General features: G+C 42.6%; 1 protein-coding gene across 2 annotated transcripts in view; it reads right to left on the bottom strand.

Annotated features, from left to right (window-relative positions):
* The window catches only part of CPNE4 (copine 4), a 672213-nt gene that overhangs the window by 230937 nt on the left and 423316 nt on the right, over positions 1–17960 (bottom strand). For both annotated transcript variants that reach the window (XM_068236266.1, XM_068236267.1), the window contains exon 5: positions 1534–1608. In XM_068236266.1, coding sequence (XP_068092367.1) covers positions 1534–1608 — 75 coding nt within the window. The remainder of the gene's footprint in view (positions 1–1533; positions 1609–17960) is intronic.

The following is a 17960-nucleotide window of genomic DNA, read 5'->3' as shown; positions in this document are numbered from 1 at the left end:
ATTGGATGGTAGACAGCTATGTCAGTTGGATAGTAGTAGACAGCTCTCTATCAGTTGGATGGTAGACAGCTATGTCAGTTGGATAGTAGTAGACTGCTCTCTGGCAGTTAGATGGTAGACAGCTATGTCAGTTGGATAGTAGTAGACAGCTCTCTATCAGTTGGATGGTAGACAGCTTTGTCACTTGGATAAGTGTGTTGTTGCTACTGACACTAGACATGCTACAGACTGTGCTGATTTCTGCTTAAGCAATATGCTTTGAGATTATACCTGCTGCTTCAACAATGTTAAATTGACTCTGAAAACTCATTAGCAAAATATTGATGAAATGCCACAAACACGGAAGTGTACAAGTGGATCCTTTTTGTTTTTAATTAAAACATAGGCAAAGTGAAGTTTGTATATCAGAACAGAATCAGCTATACAGGCTGTTCTGAGCTGTTTGTGTGCTTGAAGCACAGAGAGGTTCAAATAGAGCTCGTTTTCACTTGTTACACTGTGTTTACACAAAAGTATCAACATTGGAATGCAAACAACGATACTGTTATCTCCAGTTTGGATGCGGATTTTAAGCTGATACCAGGATAAAGTGCTTTGTTTAACCATTTCAGTGATGTTCTGCTAAAAAAAATTCTGGGATAGTAGCTTTCAAGCTGTGAGGAATATTTTCAAGCAAAGTAGAAATGCTAACTTTCAGACCACTTTAAAGCGGAATATAACCGTGCATTTCAACTTTGCTCTAAAACATTATTTACAGTATATTATATGCAACCAGCATTTTTTTTTTTACTAGACCAGCATTGGAAGGGTTACACAGAGCTTTAAAGTTCCTGGACAGAACTGCAGACGCATCCGAAGCTGACATAGATACATTTATGTAAACAAAATGTATCTAAGTGTGGCATGTGACTCACTCTGTCTGACTGAGAAGGAGCTGGAGGACAGCCAAAGAGTGTGTAACATTTATCACTTGTTACATTCTATTTAGTTAAATGTATCTATCTGAACTTCTGCATATCTCTCCACGGAACTTTAAACCTCTGTGTTTAACCCTTCCAATGCTGGTCTAGTAAAAAAAAATGCTGGTTGCATATAATATGCTGTAAATAATGTTTTAGAGCAAAGTTGAAATGCAGGGTTATATTCCGCTTTAAGACAAGTTACTATAGGGTCACAAATCAGATGATCAGAGAACTTTAAATATTTTACTGAATAATTACTTATAACTTAATTCAAGTGACAAATGGAATAGGACTGGTTATTGTAAGCAACCTGACACTGTCCCCTTTATAGTATAGTATAGCATATTCTGTGGAATTCTTAACCATTCATTGCAGCAAACACTCCTTGGTGAAACTCTTGTGGTATGTGTATATCCACAGATTCCATGGAAGAAACTGACAGGCATTTAGACTTTTTAATTGATTCACAACATCAAGCTGAGCTAACATCTGAGTCTGAGGAGAAATCTTACTGGGACTTCTTCACAAGTTTAATTTCACATTTCAGAAAGGTTAAAGAATGGAGCAGTACCTTGTCATCTAATTTCCGGGCACTGAAGGAAAGTTCAACGTAGTCATCGTTCCCAGATAGCTCTTCTGCAATCACCTGCAAGAAAGTTTTATTTATTATTAACGTTTTTATTTATTTGCGTTATGCACTCTTAGCCACACTTTAACCAATTTGTACAGAGCTAAGTGCAGTTATGAGTCTGAGGAAAAGCTTTGACTTCATCTGACCTCAATATATAAATGGGATTTGTAAGAAGGTCACATGACCCTGAGTGTGGAGAACAATATTTCCTACATAATACAACCAGAAATACTTTTATCTTGAGGTATGAAAACAAATGTGTCATGTGGGGATATGTTAAGAAAATCCAGTTATGTATATATAAATTTATAGAATGAAATCACACTTGGAACACTGCGCTCATATAAGGGACTACTCAATCCTCAAGGAATTTATGCTGTGAATCAATTTACAATGTCATGCTAAAGTCCATGTACAAGCACCAAATAACCAATAGGGTGCTGCTATATTCAATATACACAATATAGAATAAAATCACACTTGGAAAACTGCACTCATATAGAGGACTCCTCAATCCTCAAGGAAATTGTACCGTGAGTCAGTTAAGAATTTGTGCAAAAGTCCATGTCCAAGCACCACATACACACTACAGTCCTATATCATGTAACAGGTGTGGAGTGCTGCTATTCAGTGTTTACCACTCATAGACATAAATAGAAGATAATAGCTGCGCTTCTGTTTGTGCTTGTGTTTCTTCCGGTATAACACAATCAACGGGTAATACAACACCACCACACCCCCCCCCCCCGTCAGGTGGGGAATCACCGGATGCGGACTCACCCAGAGGGCCCCTGAAGAGTTGCCATAGCAACGAAACGTTGGACGGAGTCGCGGCGTAACGTCAGCACGAATGTCTGGTCGGACGCGACCGGTGGTATTCGCGTAGGAGCTGTTTTTATTCCTTCCAGTGAGCAGTATTAGCACTGATAGTGGGAGTGACATCTGTGGACACCGGACAGGCTGTTAGGTGGTCCCTGGGTGCTCTAACCACCCCAGCTAAGTGCATTACTTTGCTTTAAGTGATCCCTAATTGCTCAGATTGAGTTGTTACCATCCCATGTTGGGAACACTTATTACTGGAACTTTTTTACGTTTTTGCTGATCATTCTTGCATATATATGCATATTTTAAAACGAATAAAGCCATAAGTAGACTTTTACGCGATGAGGAGTCTCCATTGTTATTACAAACAGCTGGTGATGAACTTGAGTCCCTGAAGGACCGTACGGGAGGTGCCAGAGAGGCTGTGGGGTGGCCAATACCCCAAACACGACATCGGGCCCTGAAGGCCGCACCATCCGGTGAGTCCCCACCTGACCGGGGGGGGGGGGGGGGTGTTGTATTACCCGTTGATTGTTCTATACTGGAAGAAACACAAGCACAAACAGAAGCGCAGCTATTATCTTCTATTTATGTATATATCAATCATGAACTATTTTCCTACTTGCTTAGACATGCATTATTTATGAGTAATTATAATTATCACATACAATTTCTAATAAGTGCCATTACTTGTAAATTATTCTTGTGGTGCTGTGTGATGCCTTATCCTTTGCTGGCATGATTTGGCTGGCTCCCAATGGGTGATTGACACCTCACTGACGATTGGACAGTTTGGTAGCGCTTTTTGAGATGGGAATGAATTATGGTTTATTTATCCATTAATGGCTGTCATCCTCTGTCTATCCTTCACTGTATTTATCTGCAACTGACAGGCACACTCAGCATTTTGTCAGCCTTGCCATTGTGTGTACATTAATTGCTGTCTGTGCCTATTAATTAAAGGATACATCCATTAAAAGCCATCTATTTCTGCCCAGCATTCTCTCCATGATTTACGGGTTTGTAAGAATGAATTTATATGCTAAGGAATAACGTAGTCACAACAGTAAATTCCAAATATTATGATCCGCCTAGAGGTTCTAGGACTTTTGTAACTGCAGAAAGCATGGGATCACATATAAGGGTCATCGGGAAAGTAACAGCTATTTTCATTTAATACACTTATTTCATTTAATCAAAAAAGGAAACATTTTTTTCTTTATTTTACACACTCCTCCCCCACATGTTAATGCTGCTGAACAAATAGTTACTGGCATTCTGCAGTGATGTAACAAGTGGCACAGAGAGGTTAACTTCATGGATACAAGCAAGGCTTGATTTAAGCCAAGGCCACCTAGGCCATGGCTTAGGGCACCAGACAAGCAAGGGCAGCAAAGCAGCAGGCTAAACTGGTACAGCATTTGCAAGCTTGCAAATGCTGCAATGCAGGAAGATCAGGCGAACGCCTGACCGTGGTACTCTGCTGCTAGCCGCCAGTGCAGCAGCCACCTTGCTCTCTGTGCACATTTGCATTGTGGCCAGTGGCTATAGACTTGGACAGCATTGAAGACAGAAAGGAAGAGGAAGCTTCTGCACTGGAGATGAGTGGAGAAATGAGTGACACTGATGGCTGCTGTGATGTGAAGGCAAGCTGGCTACTTATACTGAAAAGGGGGGTGGGAAAAGGAGAAATAAAGGGAGTCATCTGGCTACCTATAGTGGAAGGAAAGGGGGGAGGGGTCATCTGGCGACCTATACTGGAGGGAAGGGGGGAGGGGTCATCTCGCTACCTATACTGAAGGGGGGCGGCTGGTGACAGTGGCCTTAGGTGGTAAGGAGTACAAATCCGGACCTGGATACAAGTTACATTACACAGAAAGGAAATTTTCCGTGACAGATAAAAAAAGCAAACAGCTGTTACTTTCCAGAAGATCCTCATATTTTAATAACAGCATTTTTTTGTCCTTTTGAAAACATGTTTGCATGGTTTTGTGTATACTTAAAGAGAAACTCCAACCTAGAATTGAACTTTATCCCAATCAGTAGCTGATACCCCCTTTTACATGAGAAATAAAATGCTTTTCACAAACAGACCATCAGGGGGCGCTGTATGACTGATTTTGTGCTGAAACCCCTCTCACAAGAAGCTCTGAGTACCACAGTACTCTGGGCAAACTGCCACAATGTAACAATGTTCACAGACAGGAATTAGCTGTTTACAGCTGTCTCTAAAAGCCAAAACAGCTAGGAGCAGCTACATAACCTGCCCACAGTAAAAATGTCACCATGTAATAAATGTCAGAATGTAAATCGGGGAGAGGAAAGATTTTACAATGAGCAAACACTGACTAAATCATTTATACATAATTATTGTAAAAATGAAGCACTTTTTTACTACATTATTTTCACTGGAGTTCCTCTTTAATTGTCCATAATGTGAGTACACCCTTGAAATTTAAATAGCACATTTCCAAAGATGAAAAGATCACGGATTGTTATCATCGTCATTAATGATTTGCTAACTATATTAAACCCACTTCTGTTTCCGCAAGTGGTATGATATCAGATCAGCTATTAATGGCACCAAGCTTGTCATATATCAATACAAACTGACTCAGGAATCATACGGAAAGCCATCTTGTACTGAAAGCTCAGTGAACAGATTGCTCTCATGCTGGCAGGGTCAAGTGCTAAGCATTCGTCTGGGTGTTTTTCACATTCCCTGGGATGAACCCAGCTGACAAGAGGCAGAAGTCTGGAAGGGACAAATGAGCTGCTGTTTTTGTACCTTTTTCTTTGTTGGCTGTGGAAGAAGATCTACGGTTTACATTGTTATTACTGATGTAGCTGTGCTTGACACCACAAAGCAAAGCTGTCTGATTAGCAGTATAAAGTAACTTGTTTCATGACTTTGCTGGCATCACTTGTGTGGATATCTAGCGGTCTCCAGTAAAGCAATCAGAACCATTACGTGAGATCAACTTGAGGCCATCATACACTATAAGCAGAGATGGATTAAGATGTAATGGGGCAAGATAGTAGTTGTGGGGTCCCCTTGTGGTGTATTTGGCAAGCTGAAGTGGAAAGAGGACAGACATAAGGTGGCATGTGGGCCCCTTGACACCCACTAGTCCCCAGGCACCTGCATAGCTTGCCCAGTGGATAATCCTGCTCTGACTGTAAGACATATTAAATATATTAGACACTAGAATCGTGTCTCCCAAACAGGGCCAGCGCTACCATAGAGGCAAAGGAGGCAGCTGCCCCAGGGCCGCAGAGCTTTTAGGGGCCCCTCAGTGGCTACAAGAGGAAAAAAAATTTCAAATCGGCCTTATAGTTTTTGAGAAAATCGATTTTAAAGTTTCAAAGGAAAAAAAAAATCACATTTAAAAACTTGCTGACTTTAATGGTTAATAGCAAATCCATCTTAAATGCTAGAAACCCTAAATTTGCAGGATATGTTAAAGGGAAGGTCCAAGCAAAAAAAAAAAATGAGATTCACTTACCTGGGGCTTCTACCAGCCCCATGCAGCCATCCTGTGCCCTCGTAGTCACTCACTGCTGCTCCAGTCCCCCGCTGGCAGCTTTCTGACCTCGGAGGTCAGGGCCAAATTGCGTACATTTTTACACATTCCCGCTAGTGCAGGAACATTAACACATACATTTTTACGCGTTAGTGGTGAAACGCGTAAATTTTTGTTACTGCACTAGCTGGAATGCGTAAAAATGTATGCAATGTGGCCCTGACCTCCGAGGTCAGAAAGCTGCCAGCGGGGAACTGGAGCAGCAGTGAGTGACTACAAGGGCACAGGATGGCTACATGGGGCTGGTAGAAGCCCCAGGTAAGTGAATCTCATTTTTTTTTTTTGCTTGAACCTTCCCTTTAAGGAGATCATTAGGAATAAGAGGAAAAAATTTTTTTTCAAAAAGACCTTATAATTTTTGAGAAAATCGTTTTTAAAGTTTCGAGGGAAAAAAGTATACTTTTAAATGCGGTAAATGTCACTTTTAGTAGCAAACCCAAGGGTAGTGTAATTTTACATGCATCAAACGAAAGCGCAATAAATTTCCTGATGAGGTTTCCAGGGGGTCTATACGCAGCCGCAATATGGCTGTATGAAGATCCCTGGCATTTTTTCCTATTTTCCCAATTTTTTTTTTATGTTTAGAGTGTGGGAATTTAAAAAAAAAAAAATTATGTGGGGTCCCCCGTCCTGAAACTTTTTAACCCCTTGTCCCCCATGCAGGCTGGGATAGCCAGAATGTGGAGCTCCGACCGATTGGGACTTCACACCCTGACTATACCAGCTGCAAAAAAGGTCCCCTAATGCCGATTTTTGTTCCGGGGTATATGTTGGGGGGGCCCCCCAGGTTTATTTTGCCCCGGGGCCCCATTGTTGCTTAAACCGGCCCTGCTCCCAAATGACTCTCTTCGACTGTCATCTCAGCTATTTATATAAAAGATATTATGATAATACTGCCTTCTATTTATAACCAGAGCTTGGCCAGTCAGCAGTAAACAGCCTGAGAATGCTTTGTGTGCTTATTGGCCAGAACCACTGGACAATATAAATTCAGCAATCTCATATACAATATAGATTGCAGTTAGATAGAGAAATCACAGAGTCAGTTTGAGACTGATCATCATCGGAGGAATAGGGTCTCAGTCTCTGAAACATCTTATCTTCTTTTCCGGACACATTACTAGATATGTATGAGGCTTAGGGCTGGGGCCCACTAGAAATCACAATCACTAAGCACTTTTAGTAGCAATTTTAGCAGTATTTTCCAGAAGCGATTTCTGGTGATTTTAAAGTGCTTTGAATTTAAAGGACCACTATCGCAAAAAATTTGAAAATTTAGAATACATGTTAACACATACAAATAGGAAGTACATTTCTTCCAGAGTAAAATGAGCCATAAATGACTTCTCTCCTATGTTGCTGTCACTTACAGTAGGTAGTAGAAATCTGACAGAAGGCAGCCAGAAGGCTTTACACTGAAGCAAGAAGCTTTCCACGGAAGAACAAAGTCCTCTGTTTAACTGTTCAAATGCTGTTTTGCTACAATTTTTTTTTGTTGCAGTAATAGGTTTAACCACTTCAGGACCATCGGCTTACACCCCTTAGTGACCAGGCTATTTTTTATAATTTTGTGCTCTGCAGCTTTAATAGCTCGCTGCAGAGCCATACAACTTAGCACACAAGTGAATCCCCCCTTTTCTGCCCATCAACAGAGATTTCTGTTGGTGGGCTCCTCTGATCGCTGTTGCCATGTTTATTTTTTTTTTTTATTACTTTATTTGTAATTTTTTTTTTTTATAAAATTCGCCATTTTTGTATTTCTTTTATTTCCCCCCTCCCTTCCTCCCCCCGTCAGCCAGTCACAGCAATACTCTCTTATACATATCAGTCTATGAGAGGGAATTGTGATCGGAGCCTCTCTAGGGGACAGCCGAGTAACACGGCTGTCTCCAGTACAGCGCTGCAGTAGATCGCAGCGCTGAACAATGTAAATAGATGACCGTCTAATAGTCTGGCCACTGGTAGACTGATGACGGTGCAGAGCTCTGTCACTGAAGTGGGGATGCGCGCGCATCGGCGCAGGCAATCCCCTGTAAAACCCCGCCCCAGGACTTGACGCCTTTCAGCGTTAAGTGGTCTTGGGGCTGGCATCTTCCCGACGCCCATCGGCGTTAGGCCATCAGGAAGAGGTGAAAGAGAGCTCGAGGTGGGCTCATAAAATAAAAAAATAAAACACTAGGCTATCTAATTCGGGGGGCTGTTCGAATCAAGTAGCCTCAAAACCGCCACTCTTGTTAGCCGCACCTGTGGGCCGCACTGGCCCACTTTCACTTTTGTGACCTCTGGGTCACGACGCTGGAAAGAGAAATTGTGTCTCTCATTCACAGTGTGCAGGGAGGCAGGGGGGGGGGGGGGGGGGGGGGGGTCGTGGCCAGGGAGAGAGCGCTACCCAATGGCAACTCTGGAAAGCCTGCAGGAATGACCCTAGTGGGCGTTTTGAGCAGGGAATCCCTCTCCCCCATGTTTACCTCCTAGACAGCGACAAATAATTACAATTTTGCTAATCTCCGGGAGCCATAGTGCGGCGGCTGTCATGAGGCAGAGAACATGCCGCTGTGTCCCATCCCCCCCCCCCCCCCCCCCCACGAACCGGCTCAGGTTCTCTTTAAGGCTGTAAATAATCGTTTAGAGCAAAGAAGAAGAAATGCTGAGTTTCATACCACTTTAATTAGTCATTTTCCTCTCTACATAAGGCACTGTAAGTCTAGGCAAGGATCATTCTGTATTCTGAGTCAGTTGCTGTGCTGTGAATCAGAAAGTCAGTAACAATTGCTTAAAAAGACAATTGCTGTTATCTAGCTCATTTGAAAGTCTTTTGAAGGGACAGAGAGGATTCGGGAGGCAGACTGTGCTTGCTGTTGTGTGCTGCCATTGCAGTTAAAGCACTGAGAGATACTGTACTTCTCAGACTCAAAGACAGCTGTAGTAAAGATTGTCAGTCAGTGTTTCTGCAGATTATCAGAGCTTTGCCATACTTTTTCCCATCAATCTTGCAGTCATGTTCAGTTATCTGTCTTTTTGTAATGTTTAATTATTTTTCCATTATTTGTACCCATTCTTTACAGTATTTATCAGACATATAGCATTTTTCTGTAGTGGAAGAATTATCAGAAAAGTGATTAATGAGTAACATAGTGGGTTTTTGAGGTTAATCTCTCATTCCCTGCAAAACTTTGGGCTTTACACTGTAACACTAGTATTTTTCTGTGCTATGTGGAATACTCAGGCAAGTCTTTGCTTCCAGTCACATGGCATTCACTTATTTATTTATTTATTATATATATTTATAAAGCACCAACATATTACGCAGTGCTGGACATTAGTTAAGGTTACAGACAATATTTAGAGGTGACATACAGCAATATGACAATACAGGAATACATGCAATCCAGATCACGTAGCACAGTATGAGTACATGGTAAAGCTTAGTCAGTCACTGGATGGGAGCGTGGTGATTAGGCAAGTCGAGTTCACTCAGATCCATAGGATGGGTGCACGATAATGAAGGTGCATGTAGAAACAAGACTCCAGGAGCGCCAACCAAAAGTCAAAAGTACAGTGTGCCAAAGGTCCTCACCCCAGTACCAAGGGGTCACAATAGTCCAATATCTGTAAAGGACCGGCATCACACGATGTATTATAGCTCAGTAGTAATTTATTGCAGCATCTCAGCAATCATCAGCAACGACAGCCTGCTGTTTCGGCCTTATGGCCTTTGTCAAGTTGCACAAGAGATGATCTCTTGTTATCTAGCTCATTTGAAAGTCTTTTGAAGGGACAGAGAGGATTCGGGAGGCAGACTGTGCTTGCTGTTGTGTGCTGCCATTGCAGTTAAAGCACTGAGAGATACTGTACTTGTCAGACTCAAAGACAGCTGTAGTAAAGATTGTCAGTCAGTGTTTCTGCAGATTATCAGAGCTTTGCCATACTTTGGGTGCACGATAATAATGGTGCATGTAGAAACAAGACTCCAGGAGCGCCAACCAAAAGTCAAAAGTACAGTGTGCCAAAGGTCCTCACCCCAGTACCAAGGGGTCACAATAGTCCAATATCTGTAAAGGACCGGCATCACATGATGTATTATAGCTCAGTAGTAATTTATTGCAGCATCTCAGCAATCATCAGCAACGACAGCCTGCTGTTTTGTCCTTACAGCCTATGTCAAGTTGCACAAGAGATGATCTCTTGTGCAACTTGACAAAGGTCGTAAGGCGGAAACAGCGGACTGTCGTTGCTGATGATTGCTGAGATGCTGCAATAAATTACTACTGAGCTATAATCAGGGGTGCATCTAGCCATTTTGTCACTCCAGGCGAGAAAACCTGTGGTGCCCCCACATAATCGTAATTCAGATTAGTTTCACCAGAAAATAATCGTAATGTGGCAGTGTTTCACCAGAAAATACACTTATTGCAGCAGCATTTTTTCACCAGAATTCAATCGTAAGGCGGCAGCGTTTTGTCAGAAAATAATCGTAATGTGGAATCGTTTCACCAGAAAATAATTGTAATGGGGAAACGTTATGTCAGAAAATAATCGTAATGCGGAAGCTTTTCACCAGAAAATACACATAATCCGGGCAGAGGGAAAGAGAAGAGGGGGAGTGGCAGCATAAGATGAAAGAGGGGGGCAGAGGAACAAAGAGGGGGAGGGAGAGACAGCATAAGATGGAAGAGAGTCCAGAGGAACAAAGAGGGGAAAGGAAAGAGACAGCATAAGATGGAAGAGAGGGTAGAGGAACAGAGAGGGGAGAGGGAGAGGCAGCACTAAAGCACATGTTTACAGCTTTACCAGCCTACAGCCTAACCAGCTTTTAAAGAAAACTCTAGAATCAAAAGAGCAGGGCACATTCTACCAATTATAACAGTAATGGGAGTCTGCACACAGGACAGGAAGTGTTCTCAGCATACCTCCTCTTCTGCCTGTGCATGCAGCTTATCATCTCTGGAGCAGAAACTTCCTGGCTCCCGGAGCTGTGTTGATGTCTTGTGCGGGGGGTGGGGCTCCAACAGGACACTTCACATTCTTCTCTCTGTGACTGCATCTGCCCCCTTGCTGTCTCGCTCCAGTGTCTGTGTGCAGCCAGTGACAAAGGTAGGGGGTCAGACTGTCGGGGGCATAAGCTGGCTGACCGCTGGCTCCTGGTTTGACTGGCAGGGGGCGGAGTTAAACGCAGGGCCACATGAGGTAAACACTTTACCCGTGTAGCTACTGAGAAGAAGGGGGCGGCTTTAAAGGAGGAGCCTAGCGGAGAAGAGCAGTATTAATTGCTTTATTGGCTGGGGAGAAGGAGGGGGCATCTATGGAGGTGGAGGCACTGCTGAGCACATGGGGGTAGCGTGCCGAGCACCGGAGTCGGGAGGTTATATTATATATTTTTTTTAAAAAAAATATGGTCTCGGTAGCAGCAGTGGGGGAATGCGCCTGACCACCTCATGGCGCCCCAGGCAACCGCCTATACTTGCCTGGTGGGTGAGATGCCCCTGGCTATAATACATTGTGTGGTGCCGGTCCTTTACAGATATTGGTAATGAAGGTGCATGAATTGGTAGGAGACATAAAGAGAAGGACCCTGCCCGAAGGTTTACAATCTAGAGGGAGAGGTAAGGACACGAAAGGTAGGGGACTTCATGACATTCACTTCATGAAGCCACACAGTAGCACTAGTATTTTTCTATACTCTGTGGAATACTCAGGCAAGCCTTTGCTGCCAGTCACATGACATTCACTCCATGAAGCCACATGGGGTTCATTTTACATTTTTTTCAAGTTATTGTACTTCATTGTACCAAGCATGTTGACAGCTCTCTACCAACTATTCCTCTTTCATGCGTTTATTTCCATGGTACAGTGTTACCCCATTTTTCCTCTGATATTCTTAAATGTTTCAGATAAAATCATGAGGCAGAAACAAATCAAGGAGAACCACTGCTGGATAGGATGGGGTGTGTTACACAGACCCATAGTGCACACAACTTTGTGAGAAGCACAAGCAGTAGAACTGGGCAATACCAAAAAGACCACAAGGGGGCCCAAAATCTACTACTTTGCCTAGGGCCCATTACATCTTAATCCATTTCTGCCCATTATACAACACCAACAGCAGACAGAGGCAGTACCTGACTGGGCCACCCAGTAGCGATCTCTTAATCTTCATTCCCATTAGCAGTGGAAAAAAGCCAGCAGAGTGCTGCGAAACAAGCACTGAGACGCTGAACTACTGTGCCAGTGACAGCGGCGCTTCACGCAGGCGCAGTAAGGACGGCCTCGAGGTCGTCCTCTGCACCATGCAGGGCGCCGGAGAGCGGAGCCGTCAGCATGGGACAGTCTGCTGCAAGGGGCTGGAGAAAGCCCCAGGTAAGGAAAGCTGTTTTTTTATTTTTAACCTGATGATTCCTTTAATGTATTCAATGAAAATGGTGGGTACTTTCTGGGTGACCTTCATATATAAAAAATGAATAAAATAAAGCTTCTTTTCCAAAAACATTGAAAAACTTGATCCAAAGGTTGTCAGGGAAAATATAACCTATTTATGTGTTCCCTAATGGATTAACCCTTATGACAGGATAAAATATTAAATTTAATTGTTCATATTAAAAAGATAGGGTACAAACATATAACTTGTTAACATAATACACTCCCATATAGGGCAGATCACATTGAAACTACAAGGCAGATCCAAGCTCCATATATACTTTAGTCTGGAGGGTTGGTAAAACGGCCCCTAGGCCTTCAATATGGTAGCACAGGCTCCAGAAAAAAAGATCTCTGCTCTGTAAGTCGTAACTATAACATCAAATAGGAGTAAACAGATAAAGTACGAGTTCCGTACAAAGCGCTAAAAACAAACATGTTTCATCTATACGGCTTTGTCAAGGTGTGCGATCTCAGCAACAAACAATGGCCCCCAACCACCCACCATTACCCCACAAAAAATGATGAGAAAGGCTGGAAAATGTGCCAAAACACCCCAAATGTACAATCATACTTGGCATTTTTCATGCAAAGGCTGCTGCACTCCTTCAGCATGGTGGAACTTTTTGTACAATGTCATGGCAACACTACTCCAAACAAAGAACACAGGGCCAGATTTATCAAAGCATTACTGACAGATTTTTCTTCTTAAACTGTTCTAACCAGCAGGGAAAACAGTTCTGCATGATAATAAGAACCTTCTTAAATCCTAGGTAATAGTGGCAGTTTAGCATGAATTTCCAAAGCAGCACTACAGTTAAGAAAAGTGCAAATCCATCCCTAAACTGCTGCTGATTAAAAAGTGCTTCATAGCAGTTCTACAGATAATGCAGAGTGCAGGTTAGACATGATATGTGAGGTGCTGATCCCTCCTGCTGAATTCCTCCACAGAGCCTGCTGGTATCAATATAGCAGATGTATTGGTTACCTCAGCAACAGCAATTCCCTTCACACACTGCACTGTCTGAGAGACCGTCCTAGCTCCTCCTATTTTATAACAGTTTTAGAAGGAATCTGCACTATCTACTGATTTCTTAAGATGTCTGAGACAGTTCTGCATGGATTTCTAAAAAAACTACCAATATTTTTTCTCAGACACTCTTGATAAATGTCCCCCACAGAGTACTGTTGCACAGAAGAGCAATTCAAACTTACTGACAGTTTGGGAAATTATTATCTGGCTGAAATTCAAAAATGATAAAAAATACAAAAAAAAAACAAACAAAAACTTTTCATTTCAAAAAGACTTGTATGGCACCAGCATATGTTTATGGCAATTTTGTGGTTAATGAAATTACCCTTCAAAAGTTGCCTCCTCCGATGTAGTATCTGCAGTACATATTATCAGCTGCTCTAAACTTTCCATTGATTTAAATTCCCCAAATCACAACTGTGTGATTAAACGATTAAATAAAAAAAATAAAAAAACAGGAAGAATTATTATCAATAATATAATTTGTACACAGCCCACATCTCTCCCCTTGTGTTTCAGTTGACACATAACGTTCTAAACTGTCCTAAGACTAAAACAGGTTTAAAGCTTCTCTAGAGGGAATGTCAATATATCTTCTGAGCACGGTGATCAAACATTATCATATTTATTCTTGCACCGTCTGCTTAGGAAGGTTAATTAGTAAAAGGGCAATGTCTCATTGATTGTATTGATCCAGGTTTCTCCAGTGGAAGCAGTTAGAAGGTTTCATTTAAAATGAAATCCTGTGTTCATAATAGAAAATTATTTGGAAGAATATTAAATATTTTTGTAACACCACCTTAGTTGTAGAATCACAATTCTTGCCCCTAACATGCCAGATCAACCAATTCTTCTATCAACTTTGGGCAGTTTATCAAAAGATTGACTGGGCATGTTGGAAGATCTTTGTGGAGCATGCAGATGGAGCAGTGGTAAGGGGTAGATGCTGCATGGCACGATATTGAGCTAAATAGAAACATGAGCAGTGCAATTTTCTACTTAATTTCTGCTGAAATCTAATTGAGATCAAGTGGGCAAAGTAGTATAGAATTGATGGCGTGTACATCCAAAAAGGGGACCCAGAAATTTTGGTGCCAGAAATAGCCTCTAGAAGAATATCGGTATCTTTATTGAAATTTTACTATTTTGCAGTGTTAATATTGATATTTCACTATTTTGCAGTGTTAATATGGTTTATAAAAACTAGGTAAATGTTACCAATGTTTTACTACAGCTAAAGCTAACTCTACAAAGTCCACCCTCTGACGCTGCCTAACCCTAACCAGCCCCCTTCCGATGCCTAACTCTAACCAACCCCCTGCTGATGCCTAACCCTAATCAACTCACTCCAATATCTAACTCTAACCAATCCCCTGGTCAATGCCTAACCTTAAACCCCCCCTCTTTCCCCCCACACATGCATAACCTTTAAAGCCCCCTCACCGGTTCCTAACCTTACAAAAATTCCCCACCAAGGCCTAACTTTAACCACCACCCCACCATAAACTCGGCACAAAAACAAATTAACTTCCACATCTTCCTGCTTCCCTGATTGTTAGCCTGGCAGGCAGTACTGCGCCGGGAGCTAAACAGCTACACAAGGCCAGATTTATATTTTTCCCCTACGTAGGCCAACCTTCTTGTGGCTCCCTTTATACATGCAACAGCCCCATTCCCATTTCTTGTGCTGCTCCCTCTTACATGTGTAACACCAATGTGAAGCAGTCCTTCTCTTTTAAGTACTGCTGTCCCCTTCTTCTATGTGTTGTGCCTATTTGGAGCCTAATCCTTCATATAAAGCCACTCCTCATCCATGCTCAGCTCCCCCCCCCCTTGGGTAGCAGCTGCCCAAGGCCAGAGCCTTTGTGGCCTTTCCAGAAATCTAACCCTGCAACTACAACCTTAAATGGAAATGTTCTTAACAGATTATTTTGAGGGACAGTGATTGAAAATGTGTCCATGGCTTAAAGGACACCTGAAGCGAGAGGGATATGGAAGCTGCCATATTTATTTCCTTTTAAACAATACCACTTGCAGTCCTGCTGGTCTCTTTGGCCGCAGTATTGTCTGAATCACACACCTAAAACAAGCATGTGGGTAATCCAGTCAGACTTCAGTCAGAAACATCAGATCTGCATACTTGTTCAGGGGCTGTGACTAAAAGTATTAGAGGCAGAGGATAAACAGGATAGTCAGGCAATTTGCATGGGTTAATAGGAAATAAATATGGCAGCCTTCTTATCCCTCTCATTTCAGGTGTCCTTTAACCTTCCTGGCGGTAAGCCCTAGCTGAGCTCGGGCTATGCCGCGCAGGAAGATATCTCAGTCCCTGGTGGGGCGATTTGGTCCATTTAACGTGCTGTACGCGCAGCTAGCACTTTGCTAGCCGCGTGTACAGCTTGATCGCTGCCGCTCTGCGGCGATCGCCCGCACGCAGCGGCGGAAGAGGGCCCCCGCCAGAGCCCTGCACTGCACGGACCAATGAGTTCCAGGCAGCGCTATGGGCTGGATCGGAGGCGTCTGACGTCAGGATGTCGGCTGACGTCCATGACATCATTCCGATCGTCGCCATGGCGACAGGAGCAGCCAAACAGGGGAGCGCGTTATATACGCATTCCCCTGTTTGCTATTGATGCCGGCGAGGATCGCTCTAGAGGGACACATGCGTCCTATAGTGGTGTTTCATGTAGCTACCACTCTGGTAGCTTTACATGAAACACAAAAAAAAATTAAAAAAAAAAAGGATTTCTGCCTGTTTTGCAGAAAAATTAAACCGCCAGGAAGGTTAAGTACGGAGTAATTTCTTTGAGTAAACCTTGTGAGAAAATTGTCACAAGGATCACTAGTCTAGTGGTTTTTAACTTAACTGCAATCAGTAATGCAAGCTTAAGAGCCTAATTTTTACACATGTAGCCACACTAAACTAAAAGTACATTAACTATCTTTTTTAATTAAAGTGAACATAAAAGAACCAGTATGCATTAATCAAATACATTGCACAATTTAAATTATGCTGCAAGGTTTTGACCAAAATTTCCCAGACTTTGATACTGAGACACCTACCATTTACATCATCTGTCATGCAGCCTATAGCTCTATGTTAGCTTCTGCCAACAGGCTGGAACATAAAATGTAAGCTGTGCACTTAAACTACTGTTATTTTACTAGTCAACCATGGATGTAAATATTGTCTGGAACAATACATCTAATTGTTATTAATTTATCCCTGGGACTCCAGCAATGACAATGGACGCTGTCAATGGGTGTTTAGTTATAGTATAGCTAAGCACGGGAGGATACCTGGGGTTTTTGCTGTAGCAGGATAGCCAGGAACTGAGCTACAGTGTAGCTGAGGTTAGTAGGGAAGGAGGGAGTTAATGTTATGCATAGATAGGGAAGAGGTAATGTAATGTGAGAGTTGGGTTAGTGAAGTTGATAGTAGAATATCAGTACAATTACCAGAATTTTACTGTCAGCTTCCTCGGGCACCTAAATTACCAAACACCTTTTTTTCCATATACACAGTAGGAGCTGTCCAGTGCTGATACTGTTTTGTAACAGGATCAGTACACATATGAAACAAGTACTTTCTATACCCTCCTTTTTTTTCCCAAGTCAATCTCCTTTATGAAAATAGTGAGAATTTAGTCATAATGTTTCCATATGACAGAACCAAAGTTCAATTAATCCAAGCAGGTATGGACACTTTAGATCATAGTGCATACAGGAATATTCATCTGATCACCAGAAATCTTTTCACGGCCACAGAGGTACCCCTTTGCCATGGCACTGGACAGAATATTGACTAGGTGGCATGAATAGGTGGCAGGGCTGGTCACTCAGGGCACTCATGGGTGTGAAACTCCATCCCCCATACATGGGGGACACATTTCTGCCTACTTAATGCTGAAGGCCCTCTATCACCTCCTATACTGGGGGGCTGTCTGGATACTTATATTGGGTTCACCCTCTCTTGCCACATAATACTGTGGGCTTCTCCGGCCAACTTTAATGGGGTGGTCATATCGGACTACTGTTGGCTATCAACTACTGGGAGGGGGGGCATGTTACCTAACACTGGGGGAGTACCTCCAGCAGCCACATCACAACAGTGTGCCTGAGTCTGCAGTCCCCCCATCTCTCACCAGATCCCTTTGTTCTCACTCATTCCACAGCACCCTCTAACCAGCCTTCACTCTTTCCCCAGACCCTCAATAAAGGTGTGCACAGACATACAGTAACCGTTGTCCTTAACAATCGTACATTGTTTGTTAGGGCAACAGTTTTGGGCCTGCCCGCTATACAGACATGCGTTTCAACTATTTATCTGGTTAAGCAAAAGCGCAATAAGACATATTCACTAAATAGCGGTAAAATTGCCATGCCCAGCGCTACACATGCCAGTTGCATATTAGCACCTATCTAAATAATGTGCGTGTTGCTAGTGTAACATGCGCTACATAACTGAGGCTTCATACACATGGCAATTTTACCTCTGTTTAGTAAATATGCCC

This window comes from Hyperolius riggenbachi, chromosome 5 (assembly GCF_040937935.1).
Source record: "Hyperolius riggenbachi isolate aHypRig1 chromosome 5, aHypRig1.pri, whole genome shotgun sequence".
NCBI lineage: Eukaryota > Metazoa > Chordata > Amphibia > Anura > Hyperoliidae > Hyperolius > Hyperolius riggenbachi.
This window is presented reverse-complemented; position numbering and strand designations above follow the sequence as displayed.